This window comes from Macaca thibetana, chromosome 3 (assembly GCF_024542745.1).
Source record: "Macaca thibetana thibetana isolate TM-01 chromosome 3, ASM2454274v1, whole genome shotgun sequence".
Lineage (NCBI taxonomy): Eukaryota > Metazoa > Chordata > Mammalia > Primates > Cercopithecidae > Macaca > Macaca thibetana.
In genome coordinates, this window is record NC_065580.1 from 106,964,462 (window position 1) to 106,985,934 (window position 21,473).

At 45.0% G+C, this 21,473-nt stretch overlaps 1 protein-coding gene across 2 annotated transcripts in view; it reads right to left on the reverse strand.

Moving 5' to 3' along the window:
• AOAH (acyloxyacyl hydrolase) overlaps positions 1-21,473 on the reverse strand; it is a 207,417-nt gene that overhangs the window by 111,435 nt on the left and 74,509 nt on the right. For both annotated transcript variants that reach the window (XM_050785510.1, XM_050785509.1), the window contains exons 5-9: positions 16,955-17,014; positions 11,394-11,464; positions 2,547-2,607; positions 1,061-1,131; positions 139-187 (exon numbers count right to left, since the gene is read on the reverse strand). In XM_050785510.1, coding sequence (XP_050641467.1) covers positions 139-187; positions 1,061-1,131; positions 2,547-2,607; positions 11,394-11,464; positions 16,955-17,014 — 312 coding nt within the window. The remainder of the gene's footprint in view (positions 1-138; positions 188-1,060; positions 1,132-2,546; positions 2,608-11,393; positions 11,465-16,954; positions 17,015-21,473) is intronic.

A 21,473-nucleotide genomic window follows, 5' to 3' on the forward strand; every position in this document is an offset into this window, starting at 1 on the left:
CCTCTTCTAAGCAGCAGGAAAAGAGTTGCTTTAGGCTGTCGTAGTCTTCCCTGGATCTAACTAAAGCAAATATGTGATGAACTTTGCAGGAGGCAGGAACAAAGGAGAATGGGGTTCAAGCTGAATTTAGTTGCTTACCCAAATGCCATTACAGTTTGAATCCTGATGGACATCCCAGTTGTCTGGCCTAAGAAAAAAACATTAACATTGGTCTTTGACATATGCTTGTCTCTCAGTGGTTGTGTTTCATGAATGAATGAATGAATGAATGAATGCTACATTAAGTGCCATGGCGAGGCAACAGCATTCTTCATGGAAGAGTGTCACATCCCATTGTGTGTTGTGACATCAGAAGCCTCCATTCAGCTTCCTTGCTTTAACCTTGGTTTGGGTATTTGCCAGAAGCTCTGGACCAAATCCTGTCTTTTTCATCATTGACTACATTCATGGACCGCATTGTTGTGGAACGGTGCCGATGAACACAATGAACAAATCTGCATCCCATTGTGCCCCTAAATGCCCAAATAACTGGTTTATTCAATGCTTTCACACTATAGTCACAACAAAGGCGAGGGCTAGCATATCTATTTTTTGATTCCAGAGATGCAATTGAACCTCAGCCCAGGGCTAATGTATGACATGTTTTCCATTCGTTAGAGGCTCCTCCTTACTCCCAGAGGGAGAGGTCACTATTTCTGGGCCCAATTCTGCATGGAGAACTGATACAGAAGGCTGGATAAGTGTCTACAATAAGATAATCCATTTACATGATTGTTTTTCCCACTTGACTGTAAGCTCCAGAAGAGGAGGCATATTTCTGTTTTGTTTGCCACCCAGCATGATGCAAAGTACTTGGAAAATTGTAGGTCTCTGATAAGCATTTCTTGGACAAATGAACGAATGAATGCCGTTCTTTCTTCACTGAGCTTTACTTCAATCAGAACACAAAAATCTCTTCTCTCTGTAAGTGGGAATCCCCTAGGCTGGGGGAAGGAAATGTGCCTCCTGTTTCCTTTTCTGAAGATAATTTCAAAAATCAGCAACCAGCAGAAATAGTTACCTTCTACCTGGGTACACCGATTCGTCGCTGTCATTACAGTCTCTCCCCCGCCAGTGATAGCCCCGCAGGGTCTGAAATTGAAGAGCACACACAGGAGGGGTTCAGCCCGCTTTGATGTTATCCATGAGGAAGGTCAATCAGAGCTGTCTGAATGGCATTGACATCCGCAGTTTTTAATTCAAATTCAATCTAGGATCACTAAAGAGCACTAAGAAAATTAAGATTAATATGATAAGACATGCTGTGTGAAGTGACAAGTAATATAACACCAGGGCCAATAACAGGTGGTAGGGTGTGTGCATGTGTGTGCATATGTGAATGTATGTGTGTGTGTGTATGACATTAAGTGCTTGCTTGTATGTGCATGTGTGGGGGTGCATTGTGTGAATGTGAATGTATATGTATGGAGGCACGTGTACATGCATGTGTGTGTTTATGTGTATTCATATTGTAGATGTGTGTGCATGTACACACTTGTGTTTCTGTGTATATGTGTTTGTTCATGTATGTGTGTCTACAAGCACCTCTAGAAACAGCAGACCCTTCCCACTTCCCAAAAACCCTCTATTAACCATCAGTCCTCTCAGGCTGTAAAACAATTGGCTTATTTGGCCAAATGATTAATGTCATTGGATAATTTAAAAGTCTCTACCCAAATGGATAATTATGCAGGTTTAAATATTTGACCTTAATGATTTGAATCAAGAGTTATAATAACGCCAGATAATATTTTTATTTCCTCCATTCCCAAGTAGAATATCTGAGATTTCCCAAACTTTTGGGACTTTGTGACATGTTACTTTGTTGTTGGTTTTCACAGAGAATACCCTGACATTTTAACTGTTCTGAATCAAATGCACACACACACACACACACGTTAAAAAGTAAGTTAAAGTAGATTTAAGAAGTTCCAAAATAATTCACAAAACCTTTCAAGGCAACCATAGCCCTCATGGAGAATTCCAGCTGGAAATGGAAACAAAACCAGTCTGGGTCTAAGATTTACTTCAATGCCTTGTGTATCATAACAATGATACAAAATCCTTAAAAAATGTGAAATGGGTTGGGTGCAGTGGCTCATGCCTGTAATCCCAGCACTTTGGGAGGCTGAGGTGGATGGATCGCTTGAAGTCAGGAGTTTGAGACCAGCCTGGCCAACATGATGAAACTCTGACTTTACTAAAAATACAAAAATTGCCGAGGTGTGGTGGTGTGCGCCTGTAATCCCAGCTACTCTGGAGGCACGAGAAGCACTTGAAACCAGGAGGCAGAGGTTGTAGTGAGCAGAGAACATGCCACTGCACTCCAGTCTGGGGGACAGAGTGAGACTTGGTCTCCAAAAAGAAAAGAAATTGTGAAATGATGTGTTGTTCATCAAATTAATAATGCGTTCAAATGAAATTTAGTCCTGTCTTACTAAAGGAAATAAATTTGTAGGAAGCAATATGATGTTAGTGAACATCTGGTTATTCCTAAGAATACTTACTGGGAAAACGCTGTATTTGTCTGAATCTACGTCTTTGAATGGCACAGACTGTTCTATAGCTCTAGGAAAAAGAAAACAAAACAATCGGTGAGCTAAGAAAAAAAGTAACAATGTTGGTGAAAACAAATGGAGAGACATTTTCTGATACAGCTGTGTTGAGTCTATGCCACAGAGGGCCATTCTAAACAGAAAATTAAGAGTCTGCGGTATCAGACAGAGCCAGCGAAACTTTGCCAGTCTCTGCTCTTTACCCAACAGAACTGTTTTCTCTCTGATATTAACTTGGCCTATACAAGGAAGTGAAATAATTGAAATGAAATTTTAAAGGGCAAGGGGTATTGATGTTGAGATTCCCAGGAAATATGAGACTGCACTTTGAGTTCAGTCAATGAATGAACTCAGCACTACAAATTGAATTTTTGCCATTTTGCACATTCTGTTATAGAAATCTTTTCTTAAAATTTTACTCCTTTCAATCACTTATCCTGAGAGTCTTGACCATTTAGCTGGTATTAGCTGGCAACTTTCACTCCCATTCATGAGTCTTGGAAACCAAGTACCCTGATGTGATGACTAAATAAATTGATGCCAAAGTCACGGACATCCCATGAGGGAGGATTTCCCCTGTGGAATCCTCACTACCAGGCTTTTCCCAGCTTCTAAATGTCAAACACTGTCTTGGGTTTAGAAAATCACTTACAGAGTAGCAGAATGATATAGTCATATGTCAATGAGGCAGGAAAATAGGGTCTGGAGGCAGGAAACATAAGTCCGATTCACACTTCAGCTATAATAGGAAATAGCCTCTCCATAGGGCAACGCCGTAAATGACTTTGTAACTTGACTTCATCCTCTTCATTGACATAGGGCGTACCCCAAGTAGAGGATATTGAAACTCACAAAATCTCTGTAACTGGGTCTTTGAGCCCCTATTTTCAGGCCTACTTCTACACTGTGGAGAGAACTTTCATTTTCAATAAATCCCTTCATTCCTTCCTTGCTTTGTGTGCTTTGTCCAATTTGTTCAAGATGCCAAGAACCTGGACACGCTCCACCATTAATGGCAAGATGAGGCTTTCTGTGGAGCTGAGAATTTACAGTGAGTAACACAACCTTTTATAGGAATTACTAAATGGTCTTTTGAATAAAGAGCATCTCAACAGTTCTGAGAACCTCAAGGCAAATAAATGCAACCCGAGACCATGCAGAGCCTAACTGGCAGCCTGGAGCCTGTCTTATGAACTCTGGGATGGGACAGAAGATCAGCTTGCAGGCCTCTTTGGTCAAACACTGAAAGGCACTGTGCTGGTTATATTAGCCTCTATGGTTCTATAGCCTGTATTCTACTCTATACTTTTGGGTCTGGGAATTTTGCAAAATACACTTACCAGGTTCTCTTGGGAACTGCACCTGGCACTGGTGGGAAGAGAGAACAGGAGGAGGAGAGGAGAAGTTGTTTTCCCTGACTTTCTCTCTCTGGATGTTCCCTTCAGTGACTCCAGCTCTAGCCACAGTGGGCCCTCCCGAGGGTCCCAGCACCCGTGGGTGACCCCTCATCCATGGCTCCAGGACTGGCCCACATGGCCTCTTGTTTTGCCCCCAGCAACCCCACAGCAAGTGGTCTCCCAAGCCTGAGAACACCAGCTCCTCCCTTTTGCTTCTCCTGTCCGCCTAGGGATACTGGCTGCCTCCTGCAGTCCTCATAGCTGGGTGGCCCAGCCTTCCCCCTTTTACTGTTTCAGGCTTTTTAGCACATTTTAAAGCTGGTAGCTTATATTAAATCCTCCTTGCACAGCTCTGTTTCCTGACTGGACCACTGAGAGGAGGGCCCTGGGATGAGTGAGTGCTGGTTATGGTACTCTGGAAAAGTAGGGGGTGTGGGGAGTCGATAGCCACTTGGTGGACCCAATGAAGAGGGAGCTGCAAGCTGATGTCTCATCACTAGTCCTTCCTACATCCCTGCCCTGGGGGACAGGGGGGGCTGGATCCCTGAAAGGACAAAGCAGCAGGCTCCCTCTTAGTGTCCCCGAGAGGAATTATCCTTTTGAATTCAAGTGCTCTTGCCAGATACTGAGTTGAGCATGGTGGTTCAGTAAAGACTCCAGAGTCAGTTGGAGTCGCTGCTCCATCCACCGCTTTCTCAGCAGCTCTGCAATTCTCAGAAGTTTATTTAACCTCCCTGAGCCTCATTTTTAAATCTGTAAAATGTGCTTCCTGCCAGCTCCCTCCCAGGGTTTATTGGGAGGATTAAGGGAAACCACATGAAAAGCCCCTGGTATTGGTTCTCACAAAGTGCTTGCAGCTGTGATTATGAGCGCCTGCTGTCCGAAAGAGGAAATTCACCTTCCCCTTCTATTTGGGGTGGGGTGGGGTGGGTTGAACAGGGCCAGAGAGAGAGCCACCCGCAGGAAATTAGAAAGGTTCTACTTGCTGACTCCACACATCCACACTTACAGAGTGAGTGAGAACCAGCCCTGGGGAAGGTGGAAGCTTATCCAGGAGCAATTCAGGTGTGGGCTGTAGCCAAATTCCACCCCCATGATCACCCACACCTTGATTTTCCCATGGTGGGAGCAGAGGGGAATGAAGCTTCCCCAGTGGGCTCAGAGGCTGTGACGCTGCTTTCCCTCATGCAGGAGAGGAGCTAGGGCAAGATCATTCTTGAGATCCTTCCTGCTCTGATGCTCCAGGGTTTCTAGATCCACCCCATCCCTTGTCTACTCTGAGCTATGAATGGTTTTCTCTCATTTTAATTATCTGTCAAGAAATGCAGATAAAGCTTGGACCAAATGACATGCAGTCATCCAACATCAGTTGTGACTGTTGAGAATTTGGAAAAGGCTTTGAAGGTCACATTTTCTGTGAGATTAGGCAGTTTTCCCCATGTATGTATTTGGCCTCTTGGACAGCGTTTATTTTTCTAGTTGAGAAAAGGAAGATAAAGAAAGAGAGCAAGAGCAAGAGACAAAGACAGATCAACAGAGACAGAGAGAGAGAGAGAGAGAGAGAGAGAGAGAGAAATGGCATAGACCCAAACAGCCATATTTTCAGCCTGAGAAAGAAAAAAGAGCTGGAGGAAAGGTCTCCTTTGGGCGTGCGCCAAAGCTATCCCCTCCCACCTTTGTTATCTTGGGGGTGAGAGTTTGTCCTTGAAAGAATGAACAAAGAGTGGTCTTTAGGATTGGAAAGCTGATTTGTTAACATTTGTCTGCTTACTTTAAAGGCTCCAAGTGACTGACCAAAGCCATGCATTCTAGACATGAGTAGGTAGACTGAGTACTTAAAGTGGCATAAATTGCAACTTGTATAATCTCCACAATCCCTTCTTCACAGCCCACTAATCAAAATTATTTTCCACTTAGCAACAACTTCATTTGGTAGCAAAACTTGACCTGAACTGATACAGGGCAATTTGTAAACTTTGTTATACTTAGTGTGAAAATTCATATATTTCACTCTGAAATATAAATCTGATTGATCAAGAGGTGCCAGGGATAGCAGGTGGGTTATGGTATATGCACATTTATTACTTTACTAGAATATAAAAAATCTGAATTTCAAATCATATCTGGCTCCAAGGCGTTTTGTTTGTTCGTTTTTGTGTTTGTTTTTATAGAGATGGAGTCTTGCTCTGTTGCCCAGGCTTGTCTTTAGCTCCTGACCTTAAGTGATCGTCCCATTCTGGTCTCCCAAAATGCTGAGATTACAGGCATGAGCTAATGTGCCTGACAACTCCAAGGTTTTGGATAAGGCATTGTCGACTTTTACTACAAATTATTTCTGTAAAATTGCATCTGAACTTGATACCTTGCGTATCCTTAGAAATATCTAGCTGTGTGTTGAAATGTTCATTCATTCATTCCTTCATTCCACAGGCATTTTGGGAGTCCCTGCTATGTGCTGGGAATCATATTAGATACCAGAGATGAGTACAAGACACAGTCCTACAGTTCCTGCACTTTAGGAACTTGACATGGATGAAGAAATTAATGCATCAAAAGATAACTATAGTCCTAGATGAAAAATGCTGTAAGAGCATTGTGCATCTAGAGAGGAAAAAAACGTTTCTAACCCTATATAGTGGAAGAAGTGATCTTAAGGTGAAACCTAAAGGATGTGACAGCATTTTCAAGGCAAGCAATTGGACTGAGGGCAGCGTAGTGGGAAGGAAAAGCCACGAGAATTCTTTCAACGTAGCTCCAGGTTCTGAAATTAGACTCCCTGGGTTTGAATCCCAGTTCTGCTATCTCCTTGTCAGGTGACCTTACTCAAATCATTTAATCTTTTTGTGCCTCAGTTTTCTTATTTGTAAAATAGAATCAATATCATTAACGATTTCCTAGATATGGAGAGCACTGGAAAAAACAAAACAAAACACATGAGCTCTTACTGTTATGTGCAATAGGAACCCTGATTGCAAGGATGGCTCCTCGGGTGGGGCAGCAGGACTCCGGTGTCTGCTCTCATCATGGTTTGGTATCTAGAGACATCCCCATCCCAATCCATGGCCCCTCTTTGGATGTTCAGATTTCTGGCCACACGGCATTCTATTCAATGACCATGCAGTCTGGTGGTGCTCACTGCCCCTGCTCTATACCTGCCTGCCACCAGATATTAGGTGAGTGGGCTTGACCCGGGGAGCAATTATAACTGCGGCTGATTGTTATTAATGATGCAGTATTGAGCTATTCAAGTTCAATCTCCCTAAAACTATTTCATGAAACTGGGTCATTACGACAGAAGAAAAATGGTGAGAATGAATCTCCATGTGTGCCTGCCTCACATGGGTCTCAGGTAGCTCTCGAGGGCTGGGTGCGGGTTGGTTGCATCTGTGGGTGGATGTGTTATGTAGGTCTCTATCACTGAAATGAGAACAGAGAAGCCACGGAAGGGCACACCTGCCTATAGACGTGGCTCAGCTTGGAGGTGGGGGTGGGACTGAAGTGGGTGGAAGGAGCAGGGTATGGGGAAGGAGGAGGCTAAAAAAGGAAAAAAAAATAGTGTTGAATTAACACAATCAACAGGGGATAGGATGGTTTGCACGTATTTATGTGAAATAATATGGAGGTTTCTGCATATAGACATTAAATAAAAAGAATAGATTTTTTAAAAGAGGGGATCCTCCTGACTTACCACTGTTGAAGTAAAATACAGGCAGTGTGTAGGCACTGTGTATCCTGATTAAAACAGAACACCAAAAAACTTGATCACCCCATGGTCATAGCCTGATAGCTACACATTTGTTTTCCTGGAAAAGTGGTGCTTTTCCTTCGTGTATTCCCTCATTTCTTCACTGAGCTCCTCCTGCTAAGAAATGGGATCCCTGCTCCCCAGGAGCTTGTGCGTGGTGTAGGAGACCAGCCAGGAAGAAGGGATTGAAGAATGGGATGAGGCGGAGCAGGCACTGGGGGGCTGGTGGCACCGAGGAGGAGCCAGGAGCACCCAGGAGGGCTGTGCAAGCGACTGAAAGTAGGCTGGGTGCTGGAACGTGTCCCTGGGGTGGGGACACCTCAAATGAATTTTGAAAGCATTAGACCGAGTGGGACAGTGGGCAGGGAGAGGCACTGGGCAGGTAAGGCATTCCTCCTGGGGGAATTTTATCAAAGGACTATGCCACAGAAGACATGCAGGTCTTGTCTCTACCACGTGAGGACTCCGTGCTAGTGGGTCAGGCATTTAAAACCTACTCATTCCTCTAAAGCGTAGGGCTAAGAGTTGAGGGGGTCAATGGAAAGCAAACTGTTGGATTCAAAGGTCAGATTCATCCATTACCGGATCTGTGACCTTGCGCAAATGATTTTACCTCTTTAGAAAGGAGAAAATAATGGCGCTGACCTTCAATAGTTGGATTTACAACAGTTTTTGGTGCTTAGACAGCACCAGATAACTTTTAGTTATCAGTATTATTACTGAACCACAGATGGCTTTGAAGAATATGTGAGACTGCATTTATACGTGTACGTGCTTTGTAAGTCATAAAGCACTGAACCAATTGTGACCAGCTGCATATGACACTTGAAACACAGTGATTTTCAGAAAGAAGGAAAACACAGTTTTTGCTTTTTCATAAAAGAATAATTTTCCCTTTCAAACTGGACCCAGAAAATCCTTGGCTACTGATGCTCTTGAATTCAATTTTTCAAAGGTGGTTCAATTGAAGAGTTGTCACTTTGACCCTGTTGGGTCCTGCTGGCCCACATCTAACACAGAAAATACAATAATGCATTCAGCAAGGAGGGGGCAGGGGTCTCGATTTAATGGGAGCTAGGCATGATGACATGATTGGGGGCCTGGGGAGCTGGCCGCATCTCAACCTTCCAGCATCTTCTTTCATGTCTAATATCTTCCCCCTACTCCCCATGTCCTGATGCTCTCTGCATCCATCCCCAGTCATGAAAAGGGGTGTTGCTAGCATTTCCGGCACCTGCAATGGCACTTTGCATAGCTGGCTCGCAGGGGCTTAAGCCAGCAGATTGACCAGGAAGAGTTTTTAACTGTTTAACTCTTGGATCGCTCTAAGAGGCTCCAAATGTGGGTCTGAATCATAGCTTCCTCCTGCCCCTGGATATTATTACAACAGATGAGAGCTGTTCAGTGGGTTTAGTACTCATGAAGCTCATGAGATGAAGGATGGCAGAATGAGGAAAAGTGTCTTTGTTAGGGGTTGAATTGTGTTCATGAAAAAAACATGATGAAGTCCTAACCCCTGGTATCTGCGAATGTGACGTTATTTGGAAACAGGGTCTTTACAAGTGTAATCAAGTTAAGATGAGGGCATTAGGGCAGGCCCTCATCCAACATGACTGGTGTCCTTATAAAAGGAAATGACAGGCATCCAAGGAAGATGACCAGATATGAAGATGAAGCAGAGACTGGAGTGATGCAGCTGCAAGGCAAGGTATACCAAGGCCTCACAGCCACCATCGGAAGCTAGGGAGAGACAGAAAGGATCCAACTAGAATCTTAGAAGGAGCGTGGCCCTGCTGCCATTTTGACTCTGGACTTCTGACCTCCAGAACTGAGACAGAATTAATTTCTGTGGTTCTAAGCCACCCAGTTTGTGGTGTTTTGTTACCACAGATATAGGAAGCTATAGCTTCTCAGTCCAGGTGTGCAGCCTAACTCTCACCTCTGTGTGTTCTCAGCCATCCACAAGGCTAGGCTAGCACAGACTAAACTAATAGGAGCTCCTGCGGGAGAGGAAGAGTAAAAGAAGCAGGGACTGGGGCAGATGCTGTAGTTAAATAAATATCTCACGGCTAAAGAACATTATTCTGAGTCATTAAAGTATCACCTGTATGTGTAGCATTGGCAGTCTTGCACCTGTACTAGAAGGCAAGCATTGGGGTGGACATGGACACCTAGGAGTCTAAGTGTGGAGTCTAATGGCCTAAGAATTTCCTGGAAAATTTCCAGGAAAACACAGCACTCCCCCACCAGGTTTGGGGCAAAGGAATCTGGATTTTAAAACATTTCAAGATGATTCTGAGACATGGGCAGAATTTAGTTTACACTGTAATTTTAGATATGGGGAAGCTGAGGCTCAGAGACATTAAGTGGCCCAAGTTCTCAAAGTCAGCTCAAGAAGCAGCGTTGCAAAGGAGTCAAGAATATGTATATTCACAAAGAACACAGGAGATCAAGTGCACCTTGAGGTGTATCTTGGGTCCTCAGTGGCCCAGCAGAAGTTACTTCTTTAAGGCTCAGTTGCTTTCTCTGTGAAATGGGAATAATAATAACCCTTACCTCATTTTATTGTTATGAGAACTAAGTGAGGAAACATATCAGAAGTTCAGCACCTGGCACCTGGAACAGCACCCATACACCTGATAGCAGCAAAGCAGCAGCGGTCATACTAGAAGTAGCTTAGTGGGATTGGCTTGGTGGCTCACGCCTGTAATCCCAGCACTTTGGGAGGCTGAAGTGGATGGATCATTTAAGGTCAGGAGTTCAAGACCAGCCTGGCCAAAGTGGTGAAACCCCGTCTCTATTAAAAATACAAAAAATTAGCTGGGCATGGTGGTGGGCGCCTGTAATCCCAGCTACTTGGGAGGCTGAGGCAGGAGAATCACTTGACCCAGGGAGGCAGAGGTTGCAGTGAGCCGTGATCACACCATTGCACTCCAGCCTGGGCAACAAGAGTGACACTCCGTCTCCAAAAATGAAAATAAAAAAGAAGTAGCCTTAGTGAAAGGTAGATCCCATGCTATTTTGCCTCTGAGTCCAATGCCCTCTCAAGACATTGTTTCACCCTTTAGTGTTTTGAACAGCAGTTACTGTGATGTCTAGCATAACCCCAGACTCAAAGTGGAGCTGGAATATGGACAGGAGGGTGTGGGAATTCTGGACAGTGTCTCTGCACTCACAGTCATATTCCTATGTATCTGAGTCAGATTTTTAACGTAATAGTTTGGGCTCTGTGAAAACACAGTCCCTGTCCAGCGTTGTGAATGTCATGCACTAAAGATGCTCAGAGTCTTCTCCATGCCCAGTTGCACACCCTTGTCCGTAGCTCACACGGCAGGGAGGGGCTGTTTCCAGGTGTAGTGCAGTGGGCACCTCGCTGGCAGGCACTTGCCGGCAGTGAGCCTCACTGCGGGCTGCATTCTAGCCTGGGGGACAGATCAGCTTTGAGACGCAAAGATGCTGGCATTCAGTATATTTCCCAAACGATTTTGTTCAGAGCTCGTTTGTCTTCTGGTTTCTGTGCAATGTTTTGAGAAAGAAACACTTTAACCTTCAGGGATGCCTTTTAAGTGTGAAGATCATTTTAGTCATTAGAAAAAGGGGACAAGCAAAGATGTTATTACACACTAGTGCTCCGGAAGGTAGAAATTGTATACATACGATTTAATTTTCTGGCAGATCTTGGCCAAAATCGGGAGTGAACAAATGTCAGAACCACTTCTAGAATATCTCTGGGGAGACAAAAAGACAATAAAAAGAGAGTTGTTTAGTTTAAGGAGTGGTTCCCCAGCTCCTAAGGCCCCTCTGTACTTGAGGTTTCTGGATCCTCCTTCCTCTAGAATCCAGCCTGTTTCACCTCTCTAAATTTACCTCTTGTTTCTGTCCCCACAATCCATATCCATGCCACTGCCTGTGCCTTTGCCCACCGGTCTCCTCAGCCCGAAGCCTTCCCTCCTTCTCTTCTCCCAGCCAGCTCTTCCCAGCTTCCCAGCCACCCTCAGTCTCCACCTTGTCCAAGGAGGGTCCGGCAACAGCATTCTTCTACCCAGGTGCTTTAAAAATAAAGAACATTTTCCAACAAAATAATTCCATCTCATTATGGAAATAAAAACTAAAAGGAGAGACCAATCTGGGGTCTGGGAGGAAGGAAGGTCCCTTCCCCTGCGGAGGAGAGAGGTGCACAGACCAAGCTCCTTACACTTCTTGAACCATGGGGTTCTAGACAGTGATTTCTACGAGGCTCCAGATGTGGGCTACACTAAAAGCTCTGACATTTTACCAAACAGTGCTTTTAGAAAGATTGCAGTTTCCACAATGCTTTCCTCAAGTTAAAGAAAGAGAAGACAACAGGGTAGAAAAGTTAGGCACCAGCATTTATCAATGAAGGGAGAGAGACAGTGGATTCCTGCCAGCCCAGAGTCCTTCAAATGGCTATGAGGAGTGTTACGGGCATTGGTGGTGTTTGACCCTGGCAAGAGAGAATCAGCAACCATTTCAGAATATAAATGAAGTACTTAAGGATTTTTGAGATGCCTGCCCAGCTTTCTAGGAGGAGAAATAATCCTGACTGGTGGCCCAGCTCCATCTAAGACGTGGAGACAAAGAGGCCGTCCTTGTCCTCAGCTCACCATTGAGTGGAGGGCATGGGTGGAGGCCCCAGCCCTGGGCACACTCTGTGGGGTCTGCAGAGGCCAAGGCACTAGCAGGTGTCTCTAGGAACCTGGAAGAGGATGCAGATGACCCTGCAGTGAGGCAGGATAGAGGCAGGTGGGAAGGAAGAGAGACGGCCTGGCCTGAGGCTTTGTGACTCAGCGGGGGGCCACAGTCTTGCTAGAGATGCACATCCTTGCCTTCCACATCCCCATGTCAGGCCTGCCGAATCAAAAACCATGGGTGGGTCCTGGCAGCCTATGTCTTTGTAGCCCTCCAAGTCATTCTGGTGCCCACTAAGGCTTGACAACCACTGCTCTAGGTCCTTGTCACTCAACGTGTGATCACAGATGAGGAGCATTGATGCCACCCGGGAGCTTTCAGAGATGCAGAGTCTTGGACCCGGCTGCAGACCTACAGAATCAGAAGCTGCATTTTAACAAGGTCCCCAGGATGCACGCTAAAGCTGAAGTAGCCCGGCTCCCGGCAGAGGGAGCGCCTGAGCAGTGCTGTGGAGGCATGAGAAAGCTTGGTGTCTTAGAGGAACGCCAAACATTCCCACCTGGCAGGAGCATTGGAATGGCAGAACGCAGGGAACCGTGGAAGGAAGGAGACAGGATGGGGGCCTGGAATGCAGCACTACATGATACCCTGAGGACTGTGGGGAAGCCGCGGAGGTGTCAGGCAGAGGAATCACATTTGTGTTTCGGAAAGACGTCTTTAGGCATGGGGGGAGGGCCTGGAAGAGGATCATTTGAGATAAGAGACCCTAAGGGCCTATCTCACGGTTTCAAACCTCGGGGCTATTGCCATGTTGGGCCGATAACAATTTGGTCTTTGCTGTGCGGGCTGCCCTGTGCACTGTGAGATGCTGGGCAGCATCTCTGGCCTGTGACCCCCAGATACCCGCTGCACAAATCTGCCTCCAGACACTGCCAAATCTGCCTCCAGACACTGCCAAATGTCCCCAGGGTGGGAGCAAGGGGCAATATTGCCACCGATTGGGAAGCACTGATGGGAAACAGGGTGGAGGAGGGTGATGGTGCGAAGAAGGGGTGGTTAGAAAGGTGACTCCAGAGACTTAGTAGCTGACTGAGATCAGGATTGTGGACACACTGCAAAACAAGCATCAGCATAAGTTTCTACCACAACATTGACGGCGCTTTGGAAGTACAGACCCTATCTGAGATCCAGAGTCCAAAGTCAGTTTGCATTTGAATGTTTGAGGTTCTTTTAACATTCAGTTTAGACTGAAGGCCTTGATCTAATTCTCCTAACAACAATCTAGATTTTAACACTGATGATAACCAACATATTACAAATTGATATGAACAGTTTTATAATTGCTACACAAAAGGTGCAACAGAATAAAACTATATAATTGCACAGCTGTTTGCTGTCAAAATTCAGCCTGACGGCTACAGCTGTCTTTGCCATTCATTGTGTAGAAATTGGGGTTAGGAAGTGGGTGGCAGATGATGTAGGGGACCCTAGAACTCCTCCTGGTTAGACGGAGGTTTTGATTATCTGGTCTTTTCATTACATAGTATGGGAAAGACCACCCTTCTTCTTCTTTTTTTTTTTTTTGAGACGGAGTCTCACGCTGTTGCCCAGGCTGGAGTGCAGTGGCGCGATCTCGCCTCACTGCAAGCTCCGCCTCCTGGGTTCACGCCATTCTCCTGCCTCAGCCTCCTGAGTAGCTGGGACTACAGGCGCCCGCCACCGCGCCCGGCTAATTTTCGAGACCACAGTGAAACCCCGTCTCTACTAAAAAACACCCTTCTTCTTTTACAATTTACTTGCAAAGAGAACTGAGATGGGTGCCGAGCAACAATGTATGAGTCTTGCTTGCCTATTTGCCAGACTCCTCCTTTCTGAACTTTGCTAGATAGAGACAAAATGTGGGCTGTTATTAACTCAGCAATATATTTAAAATATTGCAACTGGCTGCATCTAATCCCATCTAAAATGAGAGTCTCAAATCAGGGCTGTCCCTGGGGACAGGAGTCATGCAGCATCTTTGCTTTGCAATCTATTTAACCAGCTTCCTGAGCTTCTCCATGCACCAGGATGTCAAATGAATGCAGAACAACAAACCGGGGTTGAATAAAGAAAAATGGGCTGAATGGGGTAAACGGAAGCTCAAAGTGGGAGAGTCATCACTCTTCTGTACAAAACCAAGCTGAAACTGAATTTCTGTGTGGCAAAGTGCTTTTCAACCCTTGTCGTGTACTGTATTACCTGGATTTAATTGGTCTGGGGTGGGGTTTGGACCTCAGCGATTTTTAGAGGCTTCCCAGATGATTCTATTGAGCAGGTGGGTTTGTGATCAGGGCTGTCATTTATAGTTGCACAGGTTGTCCACTGTACGATTCCAACATCCACACAGCCTGTGATATGAATGGTGCTCCCCAAAGTTTAGTACTAAGGAGGCCTTGTTGAAAGCTACTGGACTACTTGAAAGGGTACTGAATGTGGGGAGAGCTAGCTCTAGATTTAAATGTGGGGTTTCTCACCTACTAGCTATGTGGGATGAGCACATAACTCAACCTACCTGAGACTCAATATTCTCATCTGTAAAATGGGACTGATGACAAAAATACTCTATCTACTTTGTAGAAGTGAGAATTAAATGATTCCATAACTCAGGTCCTCTTAGATGCTCAATGCTCTGCCAAATCCATGAAAAGTTCCCTCTAGGAGCCTCTAAGGGCCTCACTGAGATCCAGGCTTTCTCTGGAATGTTTCATTTCCTTCAATAATGCATAACTGTTTTCAGGTCTGAATTCTCACCGACTGATAGGCTGTGCTGAAATGATATGTAACCTACTGAGTTCAGCCTTCTGTGCCCCGGCCAGGTCTGCAGTTACATCAGCCATCACAGTGAAATGAATTACTCTCTAAGCAGTTTTTTCAGAGACACTTATTTGCATTTTCTTTTTATTTTTTCCTTGATAGCTGTAATCTGGAGAGCAAATAAATTGGTGGAGGTTTCAGAAGAGTATTTTTATTGTTGAATTGTTCAGTAGAATTTTTTTTTTCACTTCTCACAAGTAATTATTGGAATCCTGCCCCGTGAATTATGCTTGCAATTCTGGTGACAGAAGTAAAAAATTGTAAAATTCTAATTAGAAGTTAATGCCAAGGCAGTTTTTGCTAGTGAAGTAAACAATGCCTGGAGAATACGTTTTTAGGGGTGTGTTGAGAAGACTACAATACCAATTGTATTGGTCTCCATTTCTGCTTAGAGTTCTGAAGGGGTGGTCAAGAGTTTCCCGTGGTCTTTTAATATCTTATTCAACAACTTAAGCAAATTAGCTAAATGGGCTACTGTTGGCCCTTAATTATTCACTGAATTAAATAATGATTGGCAATGCAGACATTGTGATTGATTAATCAATTATGTAGAAATGCCTACATATTGCCTGTCACTTAACATGTATTTATTGGCCTTGTTCATCAAAACCCATATGCCCTCCATGAGCAGAGTTGTCAGATAAAATATTGCACTAGATATACTAAAACACTATTCGTTGTTTATCTGAAATTCAAATTTAACTGGGCATCCCATATTTTTACTCGCGAAATCTGGCAAGCCTAACCATGAGGGATTTTCCTCCCTTTTATTTCTATGTTGCCAAATCAATAATACCTCAAATGCAGTGTATCAAGGTGAATGATGAGCTAGCCAGCAGGGATAAGCCAAGGACGAGGTCTATGCCCTCCCATTGCTGATGGATGCTTCCTTACTGCCAGTATCTTTGGCATTGAGGATAATGTCGTACTTTAATGATCTACTTTTCTGCTTCCTTTTCAAATGGGGCTGATTTGCAACCACAGCCTAAGTCAAATACGTAAGCCTGTGAGAACTGATCTGAAATAAACATTCTATCTGTTGAACCAGAGTGTTATTACACAGAGGACAAATTAAGGAAGCATGAATAAAAATTGTGATAACTTTAACTCACAATTATTGAGGACTTGGTAAGTCCTAGGCAAGATCCCAGATGCTCTCTGAACTCTCAACTCTATCAGTGCCAACACTGGAGGACAATATTATCATCCCTGTCTTACAGACAAGAAAACTGGGGCTCAGTGAAGTTGAGCACCGTGCTTAAGGTCACACTTTTAGAAAGTGGAGGAGCAGGAGGATACAGCTTCCTCCAACATGGTCTACTGGAAAGCAGCAGTTCTCAAATGCGGGTGATTTTGCTTTCCAGGGGACATTTAGCAATGCTGGGAGGCATTTTTGGTTGTTGTGACTGGGGAGGGGTGGATGGTGGTGCTGCTGGCATCTAGTAGGTAGAGGCCAGGGTTGCTGCTGAACACCCTACAAAGCCCAGGACAGCCTGCACAACAAACGATTATCCTGTCCCAGATGTCAGCAGTGCTGAGGCTGAAAAACCATGCTGTCGTGTGAAGGCAGGAAACACAAGTGGAAGCAGCTTGTAGCTATGGCATGTCGCGGGCTTATATCCAGAGTAGTCCTTGCCTTTGGAATGTGAAAGCCAGGGCCAGTGAGAGACGGCATGCCAAGGAAAAGGCTGGCGTTCTACCCACTGAGTGCTTACCAGAATTGGGGACTTCTTGACAATTCGTCTTGCCTTCTCTAGTGTAAATTTCCATGTCTCCTATAAAAGCAAAGTTAGACAACATTACAATTCATGTTTGATCGTTTCTTCCTACATCTTTCCTAAAATTAGGATATTTAAAGTCCATAAGTTTTCAATAAATGAACCACTCCATAAATTTGTAATGAAATAATTCACAAGAAGGCAATTTCACGTTAATAGCTCTTTTTATTTTGGACTTTGCTTTGTGTCAGATGCAGTGCTAAGTACTTTGGGAACATTATCTTATTTACTCTTCAAACAGCCCTGCGAGATACGACCATTTCATAGATGAGGAAACTGAGATGCGGAAAAGCTAAGAGATCTCATAGCTAGGTTCTGAATGGCAGAGAGGCAATCTGAACCTCTGCTTCCTGACCCTTCTGCTACGCTGATCTCCATAAGCAACTTATCGTGGTGTCTAAAACGCCCCCAGCAGGAGACTGTCAATAGCCTACTTGCGTGTCTTGTGCTTTAGCAGTGAAGAATGGCTGATCATTGCTGTGCAAGCTAACACCTCATCTCTCAGTTACCTCCTCTTCCCCTGGTTGGAGATTCCCTGTCCTCTTTCAACCATTTTGAGAGCGTCTAAGTGCATCTTCCAAGTGTACACACATTGCAGATATAAAGAGTTAGCTCATTACTACCAGTGATGATTGCTGTGAAACTCCTAAGAACACTGTGTTGGCCTATTTGTGGAGGGGTTGGGGAAGAGTAACCCTGAGGTGGGTGGGGAGGAGGAGGGTTTGCTCTCAGCACTGCTTCCCAGAGCTTTCAAAACCAACTGAATGTGCATATCCTGCCCCTGCCAAATCCCTCCTGGGCCTGCCACCTGTACAGCCCTAAAGTAATCTGCTCAACAATTGGAAAGCTCTGTCCGCTGGCTGCTAAGAGTGAGTGTTGATGACTCAAGAGGAAAACATGCTCTTTAGGTGAGTTTGGTTGCCAGGATGCCCTGCTACGGTGTATGTTTCTTAAAATATTGAAAGGCTAGTGTGCCAGTTGGTGAACAGCTGTGTCCCGAAGCCCCTGAGGGTCCTCCACTCTTGCTCTGACCGCCCAGCCTCTTCCTTGGACTCCCCCAGGCCTCCTTGTGATCCGTCAGCTATGGGGCCACTGTGATAGTCCCACCCAGTGGGCATCTGCAGGCTGTGCTCCAACTGCACCCAGTATCCATTCGGATTAGTTGGCAGCAGGCCAAAAGAGCTGGTCCCAATCTTCACTTTTGAAACATGACATCTTTAATAGAAAAGCTGCTTAGGGAATGGACCCATTCAAAAAGTGACCTCATTAAATGCACTTTTGGCCTTTTCTGAAAATTCTAGCAAACCCTAAAATTCTCCTACTGTATAAATTAAGAATCTCTGGCATAGTCAGTGTAACAGACAACAGATTTTCATGCAAACTATTCTTGTGGTGCCCCTTGTGGCTACTTTTATCAGCAAAGAGCTGTGCCCCTGCTTCTCTGTCTCAGAAATATTCCTTTGCATTCTCAGGCCTACTTTAAAATCTTCAGAGCCTTGCACAGTCCTTGATGCATAGTAGGTGCTCAGCAAACATGGAAATAAAAGGAAAAGAAGATAGTTGTGATATTATGTTAAACAAGGAAACTAGGCTACCAGATTTTATGCACATAGGAAAAAACCTTGCAAAGGAATATGTTATAATAATGATGGGTGATAACTTTTTCCTTTTTGCCCTTTTCTGGTTTTCTAACTTTTAAACAATGAATACCACTTCAGCAATAAATGCTTTCAAAAAAGAGCTCAATTCATGTTGTCTTGTTTTTTGTAGAAGAAAATGATGTGCTTGGTGCACTGATATGCAAGTGAAGGCCCTGGGGATCTGGCGGTGAACCCCACAGTGAATGACATAGACATCCCTTCCCTCCCAGAGCTTTCTCCCTGGCAAGGGGACTGACCTTGAGCAAGTACAGTAAACAGAAGTAGATGAAGCAGAGAGAGGGCTGAATCCCTTTGAGAGAACCAATCTGATTTTAACCAAGCTCAGTTCTCTGGGGCTCAATGTTTGCTGGGAGGTAATGACAAGCTATGAAAACAGGGTGTGGCAAGTGCTGCAGCAGAGGCTGTGCTCAGGTGGGATGGGTGGCTTGTGTGTCCTCCCGGGAGGTCTAGAGCAGGTTCATCTGGATGTAGCTGAGTCCCCGATATTGGTGCATACAGGGGTGGCAGCAGGGATCCAGGGCTGAGGCTGCAAGGAAATGCACTGGCTTTTGCCAAGGAGGGGAGTCGAAGCACCCGAGTGGGAACAGAGTCCTGATCCCAGATGGACATCAACACTCACCCGTTTACTCAGAACCCACTTCCAAATTCCAGTCACAATAACTGCTAGGAAAATCTAGGTTTCTGCTGGAAATTGGGGAAGTGTAGGACCCACAACTAGAAAATTAGAAGCATTTCTGTAAGATGCAGTTTGGGTAACATCAAATTGAAGCAAAGAAGGAGCAGTCAGGCTTTTATCACACTCAAAGGTGAAGGCTCCATGGAGAGTGAGGGAAGGGCCCTAGGGTAGAATCCTACCAGCACCCTTGAGGCTGGGGCAACAGGGGTTCAGCCAGCATAGACAGAATGGCTGTGTGTAGAGTGCAAGTTTAGGTGTAACAAAGATGTGGAGGCGTGCCCTCGGACCCAGGGTTGTCTGTAGCCTTTGTTGCAGCGGCACTCACCACTGCCCCTTGGTAGAGGCTGTCCACATGTTTAGGGATGGCAACCTGGTGATGACGGTGACAGACTTGTCCTGCAGCTGCATTTGCATGTACTCTACCTAAGATTCAGAAAATGGCAATTGACTCTACCCAACAATAAAGTGAATACTGGAGGGAAGCTCCAGAAGCCACCACTGGCTCCCTCTCTGGGCATCACCCAAGGCTGGAGAAGGGCCCCAGCCTGGCCAACTTGAAGCTGCTGCAGTGGGGTAGACAAGAGCCTGCAGGAAGCTTATGGCCTTGAGTCGGTGGGGCAGGGTGAGTAAGTCAGAGATTCCAGGCTCGGAATAGTTGTGCACAGGAGCCAAGGGGGCACAGGTGCAAAGGATGATGGTTTACATCACCCTCAGGGGTTGAGAAAGATTCTCAGGGGACCTGCAGCTTGAGCTAAGCTCCTACTCAAATCCCTCTCCACCCCTAGAAAGTATACACCCTCCCTACTTTACAGCACAGTCCACCCAGAGGTCAAGTACCTCACCTGATCACACAGGTAGGGGCAGACTAGAGGGAGGTCTGCCCGGGAATCAGGCCCAGAGCTTTCAGTCTTCCAAACTCATGCACAGCTTTCTCATTTACAGTGTGACAGATGGTAACAAAAATGGAGTTTCTGGCCTTCAAAAATGGCATCCCAGGAATTCACCTGGGAACTGCCATTCTAGAAGCACCCCCCTCCACCCCCTTTGGATAATTTCCCAGCTGCAGCACTGATGTCTTGTTCCCCCAATGACTCTGAGAGCTCCTGGGCAGGGGCTTGGGGCTCTGGGCTATAATTTTTGATTTCCCTTAACATCTTCAATAACATTGAGCCCAGGGCATGTAGGCAACAAGTGCCTGTTGACTTAAATTCACAAAATTATGAAAATGAAAAGGACTAAAGAGAGACTAAGAAAAGGCTGTATTTTTCAGATATTTTCTTTGAAAGCTCATTACAAGGGTTGCTTCTTCCTGAAGCCTTATCAGCTTTCCTAGTTTTCGGGTTGAGCTTTCCTCTTCTGTTTACTTTACATTCCACATTATAATACACTCCCATGCTTACATTTCACATTCCCCCACTAAACCTCGAGCTCTAGGTAGGTGAGGATGGTAACAGTTGCCTTTATGCAACCCCCGGACCCCCGGCACTGCCTACTTTTGCACCTGCCATGCTACCTTAGAAGAAGTAACATCGACTGAACAGAGGAATTAGAAAATTTGAAAAATACAGCCCTTTCCCAGTCTCTGTTTAGTCCTTGATCATCAGCGCACACAGTAGTATACAGCCATGGTGGCTCACTAAAACACTTCTGTCTAGAATGATTTAAGCGTCTACCCAAACCAAAGCCAGCCCAAAGTCTTCAGACAAGAGGAGAGGCTTGGAGACTACTGACTGCTATTGTGGGTTAGATTTTGAATTGTCTCACCTAAATTCATATCTGAGATGATAACCCTGCAGAAGCTGAGAATGTGGCCTTATTTGGAAAAAGAGTCATTGCAGGTGTAATTATTAAGTTGATGCAAAAGTAATTGCAGTTTTGCCGTTAAAAGCAAAGGAAGAGAAAAAGACACATAGAGGGAAGATGATGTGAAGATAGAGGGAGAATGCTCTCTATAAGAAATATCAAAAATTTCCAGCAAACCAGCAGAGCTAAGAGAAAAAGGCATAGAACAGATTTTCTCTCACAGATGTCAGAAGCTAAACCTACTGATTTCTTGATCTTGAACTTCAGCCTCCATAACTGTCAGACAATTGCTTTCTGTTGTTTAAGCAACCCAGTT